The 20,299-nt window shown below is 49.3% G+C and overlaps 2 protein-coding genes across 6 annotated transcripts in view; one reads left to right on the top strand and one right to left on the bottom strand.

Annotated features, from left to right (window-relative positions):
• Nucleotides 1-1,433: 1,433 nt before the first annotated feature.
• On the bottom strand, nt 1,434-19,285 carry LOC146010060 (uncharacterized). The gene is made up of 5 exons (XM_083150921.1): nt 19,197-19,285; nt 10,533-10,612; nt 9,801-9,898; nt 9,420-9,651; nt 1,434-7,757 (listed from the first exon to the last, which is right to left on the bottom strand). The coding sequence occupies exons 2-5, from the start codon at nt 10,561-10,563 to the stop codon at nt 6,118-6,120; spliced, it is 2,001 nt and encodes a 666-aa protein (XP_083007047.1). The 5' UTR covers nt 10,564-10,612; nt 19,197-19,285; the 3' UTR covers nt 1,434-6,117.
• LOC146010039 (uncharacterized) overlaps nt 19,092-20,299 on the top strand; it is a 136,500-nt gene continuing 135,292 nt past the window's right edge. For 3 of the 5 annotated variants that reach the window (XM_083150872.1, XM_083150871.1, XM_083150868.1), the window contains exon 1: nt 19,404-19,571. The gene's annotated coding sequence lies outside the window, so the exon portion shown is untranslated. Of the gene's footprint in view, nt 19,225-19,403; nt 19,572-20,299 lie in introns of those variants that run through there. The other 2 variants (XM_083150870.1, XM_083150869.1) reach the window with 2 other exon arrangements.

The raw sequence follows: 20,299 nt of genomic DNA, 5'->3' as shown, positions 1-20,299 counted from the left end.
GATCAAAGGGTGGAATTGTTAAAGATATGATTCTAGCCATTGAACATCAACATCTATAGGCTTATTTCAATATCACATCATAGCAGCCTCCATTTTGTAACAATAAGTTAACAAATGAAATCCCGATGTTTTGTATAACGCAACAGGATATGTTATGTAATGTTCCTTCCAGAATAATCTTAACGCCCTTTGGAAGTGATCTTTTGCACACATATAACTTAGGCCCTTATTCTGGTCGGTGTGGATATATCCGCGTGCGTTCGGCCCGCCGATGTTTTGTGTCTGCGCATGTGCAGAGGCGTCTCTGCGCATGTGCGAGCGGGGCGTACGGCCAAATCCCGCATGATATGTGAACACTCCGAACAGGGGGTGGAGAGGGGCGTGAAGGGCTATTTGGGCTCATTACCATATGCATACGCCCCGCGTTTCATGGGCGTTCCCATGCAAACGCTGGGCGTCCGTATGGTAATGCGGCCGTGACGCACGTGTAGGGGGCGGACATATGACACGGATGTTAGCTGCCCGCCCAGATCCCTGCTTTTGCACGGAAAAATGTCCGTGTGGTCTGAGGTTGCGGGAGCTGGTGGAGCACTCGGTCCTGCATTCGATGGTCTGCGACCATCGAATGATGGGGGAGGTTCCCTGAGATGGAGGAGGCGTATTCCGTGAAAAATACACGTGCGGTCCGTTCGGCCAGCTTCTTACCGCATACGGACGGAGTTGGCGATCCGTATGGAAGGCGGGGTTTCGCACGCACGGTCCTGGCCGCATAATCGGATCCGGCCGCACCGATCAGAATAAGGGCCTAAGTCACAAGACAATATATGATTACTGACAACATCTCTACGCAGCTAGAATTACTATACATGGACAGGTGTATAGCCCCAAAAAAGGACGTATCATGATGTATTAGTAGGAGTGTCTGCCCAAAATCATCATAATTTAAGTATTGCCACAACCACACCCAACGGTTCTTGTGGTGTGTCGAACGAGAAGAGAAGCCGAGATGAGCCGAGAGCGAGGTCTTTTCATGTGGTATTGTATTATTTTGCATAGTGATAAATAATTATGTTTTATAGAATGGTTCTCAGTAATGTCTTTCTTGCATCAGCATTGCAATAAGAGCACTATGGAAGTTGTACACCTTCCTCAGTAAGGGCCTTATTCTGGTTCACTCTTTCTGACAAAATCCTTCTTAGATGGACAAAACCATGTGCACTGCAGATGGGGCAGATGTAACTTGTGCAGAGAGAATTAGATTTGGGTGGGGTTTTACTTCAAAGTGAGATCTATATTACAATGTAGAAATAAAGCAGCCAGTATTTACCCTGCACAGAAACAACTCACCCAAATCTAATTCTCTCTGCACATTTTTCAGCTGCCCCCCCCTGCAGTGCACATGGTTTTGTCCATCTAAGAAGGATTTTGTCCGAAAGAGTGAACTAGAATAAGGCCCTAAGAAACTTGCTGCAGGATAGAGAACAAAAGTGGTTGTAAACGGGGCAGTTTCCTGTAGGATACCAGTACTAAGTGGAGTACCACAGGGTTCGACGATAGGGCCTCTCTTATTCATTAATGATATAGGGGTGGGATTACATCTTTGCGGATGACACAAAACTGCAGGGTGATAAGAATAGACAAGGATGTCTTCACACTTCAGAGCGATCTAAATAAACTAGATGCGTATGGTGAAATTTGGAAAATGAGGTTCAATGTTGATTAATGCAATGTTATGTATCTTGGGAGACATGACCAGTGTGCTAGTTATAATATAAGTGGGGTGGCATTGGGTAAATTAGAATTGGAAAAGGATCTAGGAGTCCAAATCGACAACAAACTGGGGTGTAGTGCTCAGTGTCATGTAACAGGTAATAAGGCCAACCGGATACTAGCCTCTATAAGAAGGGGCATGGAAGCTAGGTTCAAGGCATTGGTTAGACCACATCTAGAATTTGGAGTGCAATTCAGGGTTCCGCAGTATAAAAAGGAATCCTAGACCTGGAAAAAGTCCAGAGAAGAGCAACAAAGCTAATAAAAGGGTTGGAGAATTTAAGCTATGAGGACAGACTGGAGAAATTGGAATTGTTTACACTAGAAAAGTGGCGTTTAAAGGGAGATATGCTCAACATGTACTAATATATCAGAGGCCAATATAAGGAACTGTCAGGCAACCTTTATGCTTTATCCCCTCCCGAGAATTTTCCGGGTTATGCTCCAGTGCGCAGACTGGCAAACCCAGAAAATTTTCGGGAGGGCCACTGCCTACGCTCAATCCTGCCGAGTAGCGCCGCTGAGCGCCAAGATCAGCACTGCGCTCAGCTTCAGCTGTTGTCTGGCCTCGGCTGTGTGTGGCATGACCTTTTAAAGTCACGCCGCACACAGCAGGGTTGCCGGGGGCAGGGCCGATGGAGTGTTCAGTGGTGCTGCCCGGACGTGGGGTTACAGTGGTGTTTTTTTTTTTTAGTGAGCGCTCCCCAGAAAAAAAACTCTTCCAGTGGAGAGTTCTCCCTAAAAAAAAACAAAAAACACCACTGAAGGGGTTAAGGAGGCTAGGACATGAGCTAGACTAAAAGGACAGAAGCTTTGGTACCCTTAGAAGAAAACATTTTTTTTACGGTCAGAACAATTAAGTTGTGGAACTCGCTTCCTGGAGAGGTGGTGTCGGCAGACATACAGTAATAAAGGAACTGGGCAACAAATAGCCACGAAGGGTGATAAATAATAAGGATGTGAGGTAAGAGGGTGTACGGGAAAAGAAGCTAGGAAGAAGCAAACAAAGGGTAAGGAGGGGACAGAGGGTAGGGAAAGGGGGGTAGGGTTTCCCCTCCTCAGGCCTAAAGGCATATTTAAAGGGGGGGGTAGGAGCAGGGAGACACACAGCAAGCAGACAGGAATGAAGATTCACCTTCACAGAAGCCAGCAGCCTCGGAGAGGCCTAAGCAATGCAAATAAGCCCCAGCACGTTTTCAGGGGATACCGCAGGAGCCCAGAGGAAGGCCCCAGCAGCATCAGGATGAGGCACACCAACCACAGCTCCTGGGGATGGCATCGCGGTGACCGGGTTCTGCGAGAGGATGGAGGCGAGGAGACGGCCCCAGAATGGAGAAAGCAGTGGGCTCTGGGTCATCGGTCCCAGGGCGGGTAAGTAGATTCCCCCAGCAAAGTATCCTCCCATCCCCACTCTATCCTACGCCTACTGCTAGCGGGCAGGGGATGGCAGCCGAAGCAGCAGGCTCTGCCCCAGCCAGCCACCGCGAGGCCCACCAGCAGCCACATGCTCCTCATGCCTGCCCCCTACACCCAGCAAGGAGCAGGCTTATACCCAAACCAGGCACCAGCCCAAAACGGTCAGCAAGGCCCCTCCCAATATGTGCAACAAGGGCCCACCACTTACAGCCATCATGCAGGCCCATCTGCCCATGCCTACACCACAATCCCCTGGTGCAAACTCACTGGGACCCCAATTACCGCCCCCTCTACCTAGGCCATACCATCCCCCAGGACTGGTGGTACTACCTCCATTCTGGACAAACCAACCATGCACCTTATCAACAGCACTCCCACCAGCAATTTAGTCAGCCAAGGGGGCCCATTGGCAGTTACCTGCTACAGTGCGGTGCCACAGCCAAACCCCTACAGCGGGCCCGGGCCTGGCGCTATGGCAGCACCTGAGCTAGTATGCCGGACCAAGAAGCACATTACTCCCAACAAAACATCCTACAGATGCACGCAGGGCAGATCCCAACCTCCGCCCAGCGACAGCAGGGAGGGGGCACAGAGCAGAAGAAGTCCGCAAGAAGAAGCAATTGCCAACAATTCTGTTTTGTCAGTCACAGGCCAGGTAGAAGGCAATTGAGAGGTGGCATACGAACAGAGGTCCTCAGCTGAGACGGCTCCGGGAGATGTGCATGAAGGTGGTACGGGAGATGGGAAACGGGCCGGCAACCAGCCAAGAGGAGAGGAACCACAAGCAAGTGGCAACGCCACAGACGAGGTGAGATGGATGAAAATTTGTGAGTCAGACATGGGATCATCGGATTCCAGCTTGGAATCGGGGGAGCAACAGTGATGCGGGCAAGGCTAACCCAGAGCAGGCAAAGCTGATTAGAATGGTTAGGCAGCTTAAGAATGGGAGGGCGGGGTAAGAAAAGAAGGAGGAGGGAGTTAGACGCGGTGGAGTCACTTACATGTGAATCCACAACCATGGACAGAGGGGTGCGTAGCGCCCTGGTGAGGGACATCAAGGCAGGGAAATACTTGGATATGATTGCAATGACAAAGGAGGGTAAGAAAGCAAATGAGCGGGCGGCCAGCAGAGGTGCAGGGGGTCCCAGTGAGTTTGCACCCCAAACCCCTCCCCACCCCTTGTTATGTCTTACCTCAAGGCATCTGGACACAAAGCTACTGGGCATTCAGTAGGGAGCAGGGTTATTCGGCATGACCAAATTCTATTCCAGAAGGAACACCTGTATACGGAGGATGGGGTACACCTGTCAGAGGAGGGTCTACGGCTGCTAGGAGCGTAGGGGGGGGAAGGTCATGGTCAGGTGGCAGGCTGCTGCTCGGGGAGCCTATCTTTGGCTGAAGTACTGCAGGCCAGCCAAGGTTTGGTACCAGGATTACAGCCCCACTGAGGCAGAGGTGCTCAGTCCCACCCGTATAGGAGCCCAACACTGAAGCCATTAGAGGGGGAAAGGGGGGGTGTCGGGAGGCATAGAGGGTAACCCTGGTTGGTTACATTGTTCAGGTGTGAGAAGGGGACCCTTGCCCCCTGGTTTGGTACATGATTCTGTAGCGTTAAGGGCTGTGTCCCACAGCACTATCCTAGCCACCAACAGAAATCATCATAAATTATACTCAAATTAATAAGCTGTGACCTTTTCATTTGCCATCATTTCAGGTCTGGGGACGGTAAAGGGGGGAGGGCGGCAGGGGTGATTTTGGAGAAGTATCAGGGGCATCAGATGCTCAGAGATTTGAATACATTTAAAATAAGGTTGGATAAACATTTATTGGTTAACAACAACCAGGGGATCAACAATCAGAATTTGTCCACAATGACATCACAATACACAATTCATATATAGGGATATAACAAATAGATCATCCCTCTAACCACAGGTTAACCACTCGCCCTGTTCCGGAGGGCTCGCTGCCACTCCTGCTCGCTCTATTCAATGTGATTAAGACTCGCGGCGAGTCTTAACCCCTGCAGCGGACGAGCGTCCGCGGCAGGGAGCTGGCAGGGAGCCGTGGGACGGTGGCAGCCAGGGAGATTAAAGTCTCCCTGGCTGCCCCAGAACATATGTGGAGGGGAGGTGAGCCCCCCCGGGACCCAGGCAGCACAAGCTGCTCCCCCTATAGCCAGCGGGGGACCCAGTATTCACTGCACCCGATCGTGCATATGTAATGATCGGGTACAGTGAATATATGAATATCTAATGAGCGGCTCGAGCGCTCCGGCCCCCTGCTGGCTGCTCTGTGTAAAAAAAAAAAAAAAAAAAAATTTTTTTTTTTAAATTAAATATATATTCATGTGCTATAAGCACATGAATAAAAATAACATGCCCCTTCACAGAAAAAAATCCTGATTTTTTTACACCAAAATTAAAAAAAAAAACCTTTTAGTATAAAAGTTCACATTCCAGCTCTCCATGAAAAGATGGAGAATTGCTACACGGAGAGAGACGGCGAAAATCACTTAAAAAGACGGCGAATATTTCACATTGAATAGGGTTGCTCGCTTTTGGAGAGCAAAATGCTCCGTCCAAGGCGAAAAAAGCACAAATTCGCCATAAAACAGGGTGAATTTTTCTCATTGAATACTGCCCAGAGAAATTGCTTTCTTTTAGTTATAATCGGCTTCTCGTTATGTGACCCAGTGCGGAGGGGAGAGAGAGGAAACTGCCTGGCAAGCTAAGGGAGGGAAAGGGAAACCTGTGAGGTCAAAGATCATTTGTTTCATATGAACAGGGAACACTCATGTTTACATACACCGTACGTAAGGAGGGCTATAAAAGCCTAAGTTACAGAAAGCTAGGGACTCCCGAATGAATTTTCAACTGTATGAACTCTCTCATGTCTTACAAGATGTGATTTCTTTATAAAACATTATCCTCATTCAGAGAATGAAAACAGTTTCTTACCAGTGTGAACTCTCAAATGTGCAACAAGAGCTGCTCTTTGTGTAAAACATTTCCCACACTCTGAACATGGAAATGGTTTCTCACCTGTGTGAACTCTCATATGTGTAATAAGAGCTTCCTTCTGTGTAAAACATTTCCCACACTCAGAACATGCAAATGGTTTCTCACCTGTGTGACTTCTCTCATGTCTAACAAGATGTGATTTATTTCTAAAACATTTCCCACACTCAGAGCATGGAAATGGCCTCTCACCTGTGTGAGTTTTCTGATGGGTAACTAGATTGGATTTTTCCCTAAAACATTTCCCACATTCAGAGCATGAAAACAGTTTCTTATCGGTGTGAACTCTCAAATGTGCAACAAGGGCTGCTCTCTGTATAAAACATTTCCCACACTCAGAACATGGAAACGGTTTGTCACCTGTGTGAACTGTCATGTGTGCAAGAAGAGCTGCTTTCCGTGTAAAACATTTCCCACACTCAGAACATGGAAATGGTTTCTCACCTGTGTGAACTCTCTCATGTGTAACAAGATCTGATTTCTGTGCAAAACATTTCCCACATTCGGAGCATGAAAATGGTTTCTCACCTGTGTGAACTCTCACATGTGCAATAAGAGCTTCATTCTGTGTAAAACATTTCCCACACTCAGAACATGCAAATGGTTTCTCCCCTGTATGACTTCTCTCATGTGTAACAAGATGTGATTTATTTCTAAAACTTTTCCCACATTCAGAGCATGGAAATGGCCTCTCACCTGTGTGACTTCTCTGATGTGTAACTAGATTGGCTTTTTCTCTAAAACATTTCCCACATTCAGAACATGTAAATGGTTTCTCATCTGTATGAACTCTCATATGTGCAATAAGAGCTGTTTTCTGTGTAAAACATTTCCCACACTCAGAACACGGAAATGGTTTCTCACCTGTGTGAACTCTCCCATGTGCAACAAGATGTGATTTCTTTTTAAAATGTTTCCCACATTCAGAGCATGAAAATGGTTTCTCACCTGTGTGAACTCTCATATGTGCAATAAGAGATGTTTTCTGTGTAAAACATTTCCCACACTCAGAACACGGAAATGGTTTCTCACCTGTGTGAACTCTCTCATGTGCAACAAGGTGTGATTTCTTTTTAAAACATTTCCCACATTCAAAGCATGAAAATGGTTTCTCACCTGTATGAACTCTCACATGTGCAACCATAGCTGCTTTCTGTGTAAAACATTTCCCACACTCAAAACATGGAAATGGTTTCTCACCTGAGTGAACTCTCTCATGTGTAGCAAGATGTGATTTATGTTTAAAACATTTCCCACATTCAGAGCATGAAAATGGTTTCATCCCTGTGTGTATAGAACTCTTACCAAACTCAGAACTGGATGATAATGTATCATCGTTATGATCTGTACTGTGTGTAGTAAGGTCTGAATGATCAGGAGAAGGTTCCTCATGACTAGAGGCACCAGATGAAATATCTGCACTGGGAAATGTTGGGTGTGTATTGGGGATAATGGGGTTTTCTTCTGGAGAATCTTGTCTGATGTTCTTATCTTCTAGTATATAATCTGGAGACACAATGAGATCTCCCTCCGAGGTATTCCTGCGCCCATCTACAGGAAACAGATGACAGAATTGTTTACATTGAGAAGCAAATGTACATGGATGTTTTATCACTTAAACTGAACACGTCTAATGCTGCGCACACACTGGCCGATATATCGCTGGTCTGTCAGCCAGTGTCGGTCAGAAAAAATATTTCAGCTCTGCAACACAGCCACTGGCCGATATATTGGTGCATCGTGCTGTGTGCATGGGCGATCCGCCAACCACCCCTATAACCCACTGCAGCAGCCAGCTGTGATTTGAACCCACCCACTATGGATTGGGCAGTGTGTATGGAGAACACTCTGGCCGATCTGTTGAGAGACCTATCTGTAAGTGTGTACCCGGCCGAGGGTTATATATATACTATAGAGCTATATGGATCAATTGAACCTCGCCCTTAAAATCAATGCTGGATTCTAGGGTTATGACACATTTATTACCATTTAGGAATAAATATAAAAATACAACTGTTAGTAAATGTGTGTTTTAGCAGTGGAAACCCTACATCAACCCTTAGTAAATAAGATCTGGTTTTCTCCGCACCATCTGGGGTCCCCTCACCTACTATGATGTTTCTATCCACTGCCACCTTACCATCGATGCTACAAGGCCGCTGTCTTAGTGTCATCCTTACCTCCACCCTTTCTTACAGTCCCCACATTCAGTCCCTGTCCCAGTATTGGCAACATCCAGGATCAGACCCTCTCTCACCTCACTGGTCATCTGTGGCCAAGATTACTGTAAACTGCTAAGCACAGTAGTTGTGGGCTGCACTAGCAGCATGTCCTAGTCACTGGTTACCACTACTCCAGCTGTAGCATAATAGGGGCTAGTGGATCCTGATGTATCAGATACACCAGAGAGTGCGGGGAGGAGACTGGTCAGATCTCTGAGCTGGTAACACACAGTGACATGATGTGAGGGGGAGAGCAGGGGTATAATAGGGGCTGATGGCTCCTGATGTATGAGATACACCAGAGAGTGTGGGGAGGAGACTGGTCAGATCTCTGGGCTGGTAACACACAGTGACATGATGTGAGGGGGAGAGCAGGAGTATAATAGGGGCTGATGGCTCCTGATGTTTGAGATACACCAGAGTGCGGGGAGGAGACTGGTCAGATCTCTGGGCTGGTAACACACAGTGACATGATGTGAGGGGGAGAGCATGAGTATAATAGGGGCTGATGGCTCCTGATGTATGAGATACACCAGAGAGTGTGGGGAGGAGACTGGTCAGATCTCTGGGCTGGTAACACACAGTGACATGATGTGAGGGGGGAGAGCATGAGTATAATAGGGGCTGATGGCTCCTGATGTATGAGATACACCAGAGAGTGTGGGGAGGAGACTGGTCAGATCTCTGGGCTGGGAACACACAGTGACATGATGTGAGGGGGAGAGCAGGAGTATAATAGGGGCTGATGGCTCCTGATGTATGAGATACACCAGAGAGTGCGGGGAGGAGACTGGTCAGATCTATGGGCTGGTAACACAGTGACATGATGTGAGGGGGAGAGCGGGAGTATAATAGGGGCTCATGGCTCCTGACTCCCCCACTAAGCAGATGCATTGTCCTCATTAGTTTGGTCTGACAGAGGAGGGTGTAGGATAAGAGAAAGCTGTATTGGCAGAACAAGGAAAATATGTAATAGGTGATAATTCCTCACCTGTGCTGGTATCTGTAGGGATTTTTTCCTCCTTACACTGCTGATCACCCCTCATATATGGGTCTTCTGTGTCTTCTTTCTTATCTGTCATATAAAATTCTTCTCCTACTAGCTTCATATCAGTCACGTCCGTTTCTTCTCCCTCTGTATCTTCTGTCTTCATAACAGTCATATCCGTCTCTTCTACCTTTATTTCTTCTACCTTAATATCAGTGAAATCTTCACACTGAACCTACACAAAATGCCACATTAGTAATGATGATGATATTGACAAAAAATATTGTTGTATACAGTAAAATATCAGTGTATAATACAAAACTGCTGCAATTCATATAGTGACAGTCACTTTGTTATATTGAGGAGACCCTAAATCCCACCTACCTGATCCTCCTGTGGGATCCTGTGAGTCTCCTCTGTACAGTGCTGGGAATACAGAGGACGGGGACATCTCTCTGGGGTATCTCTGTTACAGGGCCCATCTGTAGGAGACACGCAGTGACTGAGTACATTGTATATATGTGATTATCCTGGGAATACAGAGGACGGAGACATCTCTCTGGGGTATCTGTTACTGGGCCCATCTGTAGGAGACACACAGTGACTGAGGACACGGTATATATGTGATTATCCTGGGAATACAGAGGACAGGGACATCTCTCTGGGGTATCTCTGTTACTGGGCCCATCTGTAGGAGACACACAGTGACTGAGGACATGGTATATATGTGATTATCCTGGGAATACAGAGGACAGGGACATCTCTCTGGGGTATCTCTGTTACTGGCCCATCTGTAGGAGACACGCAGTGACTGAGGACATGGTATATATGTGATTATCCTGGGAATACCGAGGACGGGGACATCTCTCTGGGGTATCTCTGTTACTGGGCGCATCTGTAGGAGACACGCAGTGACTGAGGACATGGTATATATGTGATTATCCTGGGAATACAGAGGACGGGGACATCTCTCTGGGGTATCTCTGTTACTGGGCCCATCTGTAGGAGACACACAGTGACTGCGGATATTGTATATATGTGATTATCAGATGATTATTGTGTGTAGATGGCCCCTATAGCTGATCTTCCTTGTACAATAAAGAAGTCTCCTCTTACCCAGTGATGTGAGGGACCAGAGAGTCTCCATCAATCTTGTCCTTGTACAGATCGTTACGTTCCTCTATATACTCGCCCTCCTGCATGGAGAGATAGACAGTGACATCCTGACACATGCCCTGGTGTTACTGTATAACGTCCCATTCCCAGCTGTCACCTCTCCGGTCACATCCCCCGGTGTTACTGTATAACGCCCCATTCCCAGCAGTCACCTCTCCGGTCACATCCCCGGTGTTACTGTATAATGTCCCATTCCCAGCAGTCACCTCTCCGGTCACATCCCCTGGTGTTACTGTATAATGCCCCATTCCCAGCAGTCACCTCTCCGGTCACATACCCCGGTGTTACTGTATAATGCCCCATTCCCAGCAGTCACCTCTCCGGTCACATCCCCCGGTGTTACTGTATAACGTCCCATTCCCAGCAGTCACCTCTCAGGTCACATCCCCCAGTGCTAATGTATAACGTCCCATTCTCAGCAGTCACCTCTCCGGTCACATCCTCCGGTGTTACTGTATAACGCCCCATTCCCAGCAGTCACCTCTCAGGTCACATCCCCCTGTGTTACTGTATAACGACCCATTACCAGCAGTCACCACTCCGGTCACATCCCCCGGTGTTACTGTATAACGTCCCATTCCCAGCAGTCACCTCTCCTGTCACATCCCTCGGTGTTACTGTATAACGTCCCATTCCCAGCAGTCACCTCTCCAGTCACATCCCCCGGTGTTACTGTATAACGACCCATTCCCAGCAGTCACCACTCCGGTCACATCCCCCGGTGTTACTGTATAACGTCCCATTCCCAGCAGTCACCTCTCCGGTCACATCCCTCGGTGTTACTGTATAACGTCCCATTCCCAGCAGTCACCTCTCCGGTCACATCCCCCGGTGTTACTGTATAACGTCCCATTCCCAGCAGTCACCTCTCCGGTCACATCCCCCGGTGTTACTGTATAACGTCCCATTCCCAGCAGTCACCTCTCCGGTCACATCCCCCGGTGTTACTGTATAACGTCCCATTCCCAGCAGTCACCTCTCCGGTCACATCCCCCGGTGTTACTGTATAACGTCCCATTCCCAGCAGTCACCTCTCCGGTCACATCCCCCGGTGTTACTGTATAACGTCCCATTCCCAGCAGACACCTCTCCGGTCACATCGCCCGGTGTTACTGTATAACGTCCCATTCCCAGCTGTCACATCCCCCGGTGTTACTGTATAACGTCCCATTCCCAGCAGTCACCTCTCCGGTCACATCCCCCGGTGTTACTGTATAACGTCCCATTCCCAGCAGTCACCTCTCCGGTCACATCCCCGGTGTTACTGTATAATGTCCCATTCCCAGCAGTCACCTCTCCGGTCACATCCCCCGGTGTTACTGTATAATGTCCCATTCCCAGCAGTCACCTCTCCAGTCACATCCCCCGGTGTTACTGTATAATGTCCCATTCCCAGCAGTCACCTCTCCGGTCACATCCCCGGTGTTACTGTATAATGCCCCATTCCCAGCAGTCACCTCTCAGGTCACATCCCCCGGTGTTACTGTTTAACGTCGTATTCCCAGCAGTCACCTCTCCGGTCACATCCCCGGTGTTACTGTATAATGTCCCATTCCCAGCAGTCACCTCTCCGGTCATATCCGCCAGTGTTACTGTATAATGTCCCATTCCCAGCAGTCACCTCTCCGGTCACAACCCACCGGTGTTACTGTATGATGCCCCATTCCCAGCAGTCACCTCTCTGGTCACATCCCCCCGGTGTTACTGTATAATGTCCCATTCCCAGCAGTCACCTCTCCGGTCACAACCCACTGGTGTTACTGTATGATGCCCCATTCCCAGCAGTCACATTTCCAGTCACATCGCACTGCCTTACATGTGTAATTTATTATATTTGTGCGTAATTGTAAAATGTATACCTGCTACAAAGGCTTTGGGTCATGGAGGCAGTGGGTGACAGGGGAAGGAGACAGTGGGTGAGAGGAGGGAGGGCAGTTGATGACGCCTCAGATCTCTAAGCCAGTGATGCAAGGAGTCAGAACTAACAGACTCGCTGGATCACTGACTGAGATCAGAGAAGTCATCAGCCTGACGGTCAGCAACATGGAGCCGTGACCTCATGCTGAGAAGGTCGGGACCCACAGTTTGTGAATCGCTGCAATGAAAAAAGTGACTAGATACTGGGCTGTCTGTGTATTATTGCTGCAATCATTACTTGTGTCAGTATGACTGTACATAAAGACCTATATATTATACACACTTCTGTACTGTGCTCTGAGGGAAGACTTGTTATACAGGTATACGGTCATTTGGTCGATCACGGGAAGATCGAACGAACTTAGGTCGCCACCACTTCACAGACACTGTAAAGGTCGACACTTACATTACATCGAAACCTTATAGGTCGAATGTAACATAAGTTCGACATTAACATGATCGGCAATCATAGAACACCGACCATACAATACATCGACAACAACTATGTCGACACACGTAAGATCGAACCGCTTTAGATCGAACGCAGTTACATCGACAACAACTAGGTCGAAACACAGAACATCGAACATACAATATATCGACAGAACTTACATTGACAACAACTATGTCGACACACATAACATCGAACTGCATTAGATCGACCGCTATTTCGTCGACAAGTGCAAGGTCGACCGTTTACAAGTCGAGCGCATTTAGGTCGCCGTACACAAGGTCGACCGTTAATAGGTTAACATCTTACTGCACTCTTGTAGGACCTATTCATGACGGTAATGACACCCTGCCACTCTCAATACTCTGCACTAATCATCTGACGTGGCACTACAAGTGCCAGGATGACATGGCACTGCTCAGCGCTGCATACCCCCATTACACCGTCACCCATGAAGGTCTCCACCCCTGGGATCCCTCCATCTCCCTAGCTGCACCCAATAAACACGCAACCCCTATTCCTGGCTAAATGCAGACTCCCCAAGCCTCCCCATAGAGTCACAGAGCCTCCCGTCTACATTTAGACGCTCAGCCCCACTCTCGCGCATTGCCGGGCCCTATCATGACTACGGCGCCCAGTAGGCAGCTGCCCAGGGTGCCGGGATCTCGGGGGGTGCTAAAGTCTGCCTATCAAATATTCAGAGGATTTCTGTGAGGATCCCTGTTGTACTTAATGCAGCTGGCTGCTGTGGAACCTCTGAGACCTCCCCCACACTTTCCCTAGAGGCATACTACCCTACTTTGGTGCCTAAGAAGACTTACACCGGCCCTTGTGGCACCACAAGTGCCACAATGACCTGGCACTGCTCAGCGCTGCACACCCCCATTACACCGTCACCCATGAAGGTCTCCACCCCTGGGATCCCTCCATCACCCTAGCTGCACCCATTAAATACGGCACCCCTATTGCCGGCTAAATGCAGACTCCCCAAGTCTCCCCATAGTCACACAGCCTCCCGTCTACATTTAGACGCTCAGCCCCACTCTAGCGCATTGCCGGGCCCTATCATGACTGCGGCGCCCAGTAGGCAGCTGCCCAGGGTGCCGGGATCTCGGGGGGTGCTAAAGTCTGCCTATCAAATATTCAGAGGATTTCTGTGAGGATCCCTGTTGTACTTAATGCAGCTGGCTGCTGTGGAACCTCTGAGACCTCCCCCACACTTTCCCTAGAGGCATACTTCCCTACTTTGGGGCCTAAGAAGACTTACACCAGCCCTTGTGGCACCACAAGTGCCACAATGACCTGGCACTGCTCACCGCTGCACACCCCCATTACACCGTCACCCATGAAGGTCTCCACCCCTGGGATCCCTCCATCACCCTAGCTGCACCCATTAAATACGGCACCCCTATTGCCGGCTAAATGCAGACTCCCCAAGTCTCCCCATAGTCACACAGCCTTCCGTCTACATTTAGAAGCTCATTCCACGCTAGTTGATAGCGCTTTGCCAGGCTCTATCATTACTGTGGCACTACAAGTGCCAGAATGACCTGGCACTGTGCAGCGCTGCAAACACCCATTACAGCCTCACCCATGAAGGTCTCCACCCCTGGGATCCCTCCATCTCCCTAGCTGCACCCATTAAATACGTCACCCCTAAGCACCCCTATACCTGACTAAATCCAGACTCCCCAAAGTCACACAGCCTCCCGTCTACATGTAGACCACAGCTCCATGCTAGTTGATAGCGCTTTGCCAGGCTCTATTATTACTGTGGCACTACAAGTGCCAGAATGACCTGGCAATGTGCAGCGCTGCAAACACCCATTACACTGTCACCCATGAAGGTCTCCACCCCTGGGATCCCTCCATCTCCCTAGCTGCACCCAATAAATACGGCACCCCTAAGCACCCCTATACCTGACTAAATCCAGACTCCCCAAAGTCACACAGCCTCCCGTCTACATGTAGACCTCAGCTCCATGCTAGTTGATAGCGCTTTGCCCGGCTCTATTATTACTATGGCACTACAAGTAATAATAGAGCCCGGCACAGCGCTATCAACTAGCGTGGAGCTGAGGTCTACATGTAGACGGGAGGCTGTGTGACTTTGGGGAGTCTGGATTTAGTCAGGTATAGGGGTGCTTAGGGGTGACGTATTTAATGGGTGCAGCTAGGGAGATGAAGGGATCCCAGGGGTGGAGACCTTCATGGGTGAGGCTGTAATGGGTGTTTGCAGCGCTGCACAGTGCCAGGTCATTGTGGCACTTGTAGTGCCACAGTAATGATAGAGCCTGGCAAAGCACTATCAACTAGCGTGGAATGAGCTTCTAAATGTAGACGGGAGGCTGTGTGACTCTATGGGGAGAATTGGGGAGTCTGCATTTAGCCGGCAATAGGTGTGCCGTATTTAATGGGTGCAGCTAAGGAGATGGAGGGATCCCAGGGGTGGAGACCTTCATGGGTGACGGTGTAATGGGTGTTTGCAGCGCTGAGCAGTGCCAGGTCATTGTGGCACTTGTAGTGCCACAGTAATGAGAGAGCCTGGCAAAGCGCTATCAACTAGCGTGGAATGAGCTTCTAAATGTAGACGGGAGGCTGTGTGACTCTATGGGGAGACTTGGGGAGTCTGCATTTAGCCAGGAATAGGGGTGCAGTATTTTATGGGTGCAGCTAGGGAGATGGAGGGATACCAGAGGTGGAGACCTTCATGGGTGACAGTGTAATGGGGGTGTGCAGCGCTGAGCAGTGCCAGGTCATTGTGGCACTTGTGGTGCCACAAGGGCCGGTATAAGTCTTCTTAGGCACCAAAGTAGGGAAGTATGCCTCTAGGGAAAGTGTGGGGGAGGTCTCAGAGGTTCCACAGCAGCCAGCTGCATTAAGTACAACAGGGATCCTCCACAGAAATCCTCGAATATTTGATAGGCAGACTTTAGCGCCCCCCCGAGATCCCGGCACCCTGGGCAGCTGCCTACTGGGCACCGCAGTCATGATAGGGCCCGGCAATGCGCTAGAGTGGAGTTGAGCTTCTAAATGTAGACGGGAGGCTGTGTGACTCTATGGGGAGACTTGGGGAGTCTGCATTTAGCCGGCAATAGGTGTGCCGGATTTAATGGGTGAAGCTAGGGAGATGGAGGGATCCCAGGGGTGGAGACCTTCATGGGTGACGGTGTAATGGGTGTTTGCAGCGCTGAGCAGTGCCAGGTCATTGTGGCACTTGTGGTGCCACGTCAGAATACTGCTGTAGAACGTGGTTTATGTGTCAACCTATTAACGGTGAACCTTGTGTAAGGCGTCCTAAATGTGCTCAAATTATAAACAGTTGACTTTGCACTTGTCGACCTTATAGCGGGCCACCTATTGTTGATCGACCTTGTAATTTTCGACCTTGAAACGGTCGACATATTTACCGGTCGACCTAATAGCGGACGACCTATTGATGATCGACCTTGTACTTGTCGATCTAAATGCGGTCGACCAATTAAGGTTCGATCTTGTAATTTTCGACCTTGAAACAGTCGACCTAATAGCGGCCGACCTAGCGATAATCGACCTCGTACTTGTCGATCAAAATGCGGTCGACCTAATAGTGTTTGACCTATTTACAGTCCGACCTAATAGCGGTCCACCTTTCTGCCGTTCGACCTTGCATATTTCGATCTAACTATGATGGACCATATGCTACTGTCTATCTATACACTTTTGATAAAACCGTACAGTCTGACTAACGGCTTCGACCAAAACACCGTCGATCTAATACTCGGCGACCATATAATCCCATTCCGTTATACATAATTTATCAGATGACATCATACGTACACTGAGGTCACCCTTATGTAAATGGCAGTATTATATCCAATAGCTGCTTGGGGCACCTCTACCCATATGAGGGATATAGATGGTGATTTAATCCTTATCATCTGATCAGCTCAGTAGAGATTATTAATCACAGTGAGGCGTCAGCATCTAGTGTGTGGTCAGTTATTAAGTAGTCGCTGTGATCCAGTAGTGTATAGCTGTGATTAATACCCTCACATAGGTAGTGTTCACTATAGTACCCTGCATCTGTCATACCTCGTGCAGTCCCTCCTCCCTGCCTGCGGTGTTGCTCTCGGCTGTGGTGATTCTAGCACAGTGTGGTCTGTATTTCAGCACTGTTCAGACCTGTGCTAGAAGCATCACAGCAGAGAGCGACACCCCAGGAAGGGAAGAGGAACTGTGCAGGGTATGAAAGATGCGGGTTGCTACAAGGAACACTATAGGCTGCTTCCTCTGTATAATAATAGGGAGATATCCAATTAGCAGTGATAACCCGACACCCAATCGCAGGTAAGGTTACCGCACCTATCACCCCCAAAAAGCCGCTTATCACAGTTATGTGCGCTCACTTTTTTTGACCAATCCGATTAGATAATTGCACAACAGGTGACAAGTGCAGGTGACATTAGGGAAATCACCCTGTACCCCCAAAAATGGCAAAGTAACAGGGCAACAGAGGGTATAATAAAAAGATTTAAAAATATGTTAAACGGCTGCAATAAAAAACACTGAAAATAAGAAAAGCAGCTTATGTGTGTCATATAAATACTCTCATATTTGGGGTATATGAACATGGGTATAAAGGTGCCCATACACACTGTGTTTTTGCTGTACGCTCTCACGGGCATCCCATCCCATAGTTCAAAAATATGAGCTGCACATACTTTTTGAGCTTGTTCCCAATCGCATCCCATGCAAATCACATGCAATGTGATATAGCCCAAAACACATACAATAATCGCAGTGTGTATGGGCACTTTGCGTATTTATTTTGGTTAAAAGGACTTTCAAAAACCTTGCAAAAACGGATTATTCCCACATGCAAGCATAAAAACACTTGTCCCACTCATAAAGCACCCCAATACCCCAGTTCCATACCTTGTACCCCCATTTCTATCACCTTGCACTCTTTTTTTGCACCAGAATGGACAACTCATTATCGCCTAATTAAAAATTATTAAAAACTTCAAAGTGTATAATTAATATTAAGGGTGGTGGGGGTTCTGAACCAAGTCCTGACATTTATACCCCAGAATAGGGATTCTCACCAACTTTTCCCCTGCTCAGAGTAGGTGAAGAGAAATTTGTGATAACCCCTATAAGAAATATCACATGTGTATAACAGGATAGCGGCCATAGAAAATATGTATTTACACAATTTTTACTGGGGAAATGGGTTATCGTATCTAAAGGTATATCTATAATATTAATTAGCCACAGGCTACTCCCTCCTGTATAGTAGTAACAGGACACCATAGGCTGCTCCCCATTGTATAACGTGACACCACAGGCCACTCCACCCCCCTGTATAACAGGACGCCGCAGGCCGCTCGCCCTGTATAACAGGACGCCGCAGGCTGCTCCCCCTGTATAACAGGACGCCGCAGGCTGCTCCCCCTGTATAACAGGACGGCACAGGCGGCTCCCCTTGTATAACAGGATGCCGCAGGCTGCTCCCCCTGTATAACAGGACACCACAAGCTGCTCCCCCTGTATAACGGAACACCACAGGCTGCTCCCCCTGTATTACAGGACACCACAGGACGCTCCCCCTGTATAACAGGATGCCGCAGGCCGCTCCCCCTGTATAACAGGACGCCGCAGGCTGCTCCCCCTGTATAACAGGACGCCACAGGCGGCTCCCCCTGTATAACAGGACGGCACAGGCGGCTCCCCTTGTATAACAGGATGCCGCAGGCTGCTCCCCCTGTATAACAGGACACCACAAGCTGCTCCCCCTGTATAACGGAACACCACAGGCTGCTCCCCCTGTATAACAGGACGCCACAGGACGCTCCCCCTGTATAACAGGATGCCGCAGGCCGCTCCCCCTGTATAACAGGACACCACAAGCTGCTCCTCCTGTATAACAGAACACCACAGGCCGCTCCCCCTGTATAACAGGACACCACAGGCGGCTCCCCCTATATAACAGGACACCACAGGCGGCTGCCCCTGTATAACAGGACACCACAGGCCGCTCCCCCTGTATAACAGGACACCACAGGCCGCTCCCCCTGTATAACAGGACGCCACAGGCCGCTCCCCCTGTATAACAGACCAGCACAGGCCACTCCCCCTGTATAACAGGACGCCACAGGCCACACCCCCTGTATAATAACACCAGGGCGGCACAATACCATCACCTGCTGCCAGATACAGCAATGTCTTCTCTCGGTCCCCAGTAACTTAATCACCGTGGCTGCTGGAAGTGAGAAGCCTCAGGTAAGATCAGCAGCGCTGCCCCAGCAGGGAGCTGATAAGATGCTGCCGTCACTGAACGCGGGGATTGGTCTACGGGAAAATGGCCGCCGCTCCCTCGCACAGGGGACAATTATTATGCAGCATTATTAGTAGTGACAGCACGGTGACCGCACATCACATAACTCTCTCTATGCATCGTCACAGGGACAATTAATGCTACTACCAGTCCGCTCTGATGAACTTGTGTCCTCATACAGCGGCCGCCATTTTCTTGTGGGTTGTACTCAGCTCCCAGACTCCCCGCGACTGTGGCCAAAGTGTATTTCTTGTCTGTGGCAGATGGAGTGACGGGCGGTGAGTGAGTGCGGGTGAGTTAGCGGCAGCGGGAGATGTACAGAGACACAATGAGGCGCTTACAGGTTATACAGAGCAGATACCTGGGTGCTGCGCTGTAATGTCACCATTATCCGGCTGTGCTGCAGGGATTACCAGGCTGGTGCCTCAGGCCTCATACCTCCCCCCATGTACCCAGCGCTGTATATCCCCTTATGCTGTATTATAGCTTCAGTGCAGCCACATGACCTCCTCCCAGTGCCCAGCTCATAGTGCCCCCCTCACACAGCTCTGTCCCATGCTCCCCCACATCATCCCCATATCACACCCTAATGCTGGTTTCACACACTCCGGCTCCTGCCGGACGGTGAAATCCCACATGGCTAGGGAGCACACATTAGTTGTGAATGGACATTATTGTGTCCATTCACAAGGGACGGCCACGGCCCGGCCGCACGGTTGCAGCCGGATCCCGCCACTGGAAGGGACGGCTGCCGGGCTGTGGCCATCCCCTCCATGATAATCTACTGTGTGCGGCACGGCTCCCTGGCCATGCGGGATTTCACTGTCCGGCAGGAGCCGGAGTGTGTGAAACCGACCTAAGGGCAGTTTCTCACACACTCTGGCAGCCGTGGCGCGGCAAAATGCTGCACGGCCAAAAGCCATGCCGTCCACTTAAGCAACAATGCCCAGCAATATGTCCTTTTGTACGGGACGGTCACGGCACGGCCGCCGGGTAGCAGCCGGATCTTACCACTGCAAA

This window comes from Crinia signifera, chromosome 6 (assembly GCF_055691185.1).
Source record: "Crinia signifera chromosome 6, ASM5569118v1, whole genome shotgun sequence".
In the NCBI taxonomy this organism is placed as follows: domain Eukaryota; kingdom Metazoa; phylum Chordata; class Amphibia; order Anura; family Myobatrachidae; genus Crinia; species Crinia signifera.
Note: the sequence above shows the minus strand (reverse complement) of the source record. Positions and strands in the feature narration are given on the sequence as shown.

Excerpts from the sequence above, each read along its gene's own strand:
- LOC146010060 (XM_083150921.1), bottom strand. The coding sequence starts at position 10,563 with ATGGAGACTCTCTGGTCCCTCACATCACTGG. Across the intron at positions 9,899-10,532 it reads CTGGTCCCTCACATCACTGG|ATGGGCCCTGTAACAGAGAT; the intron begins GTAAGAGGAGAC and ends TGTCTCCTACAG. Across the intron at positions 7,758-9,419 it reads CCCTACAGATACCAGCACAG|ATGGGCGCAGGAATACCTCG; the intron begins GTGAGGAATTAT and ends TGTTTCCTGTAG.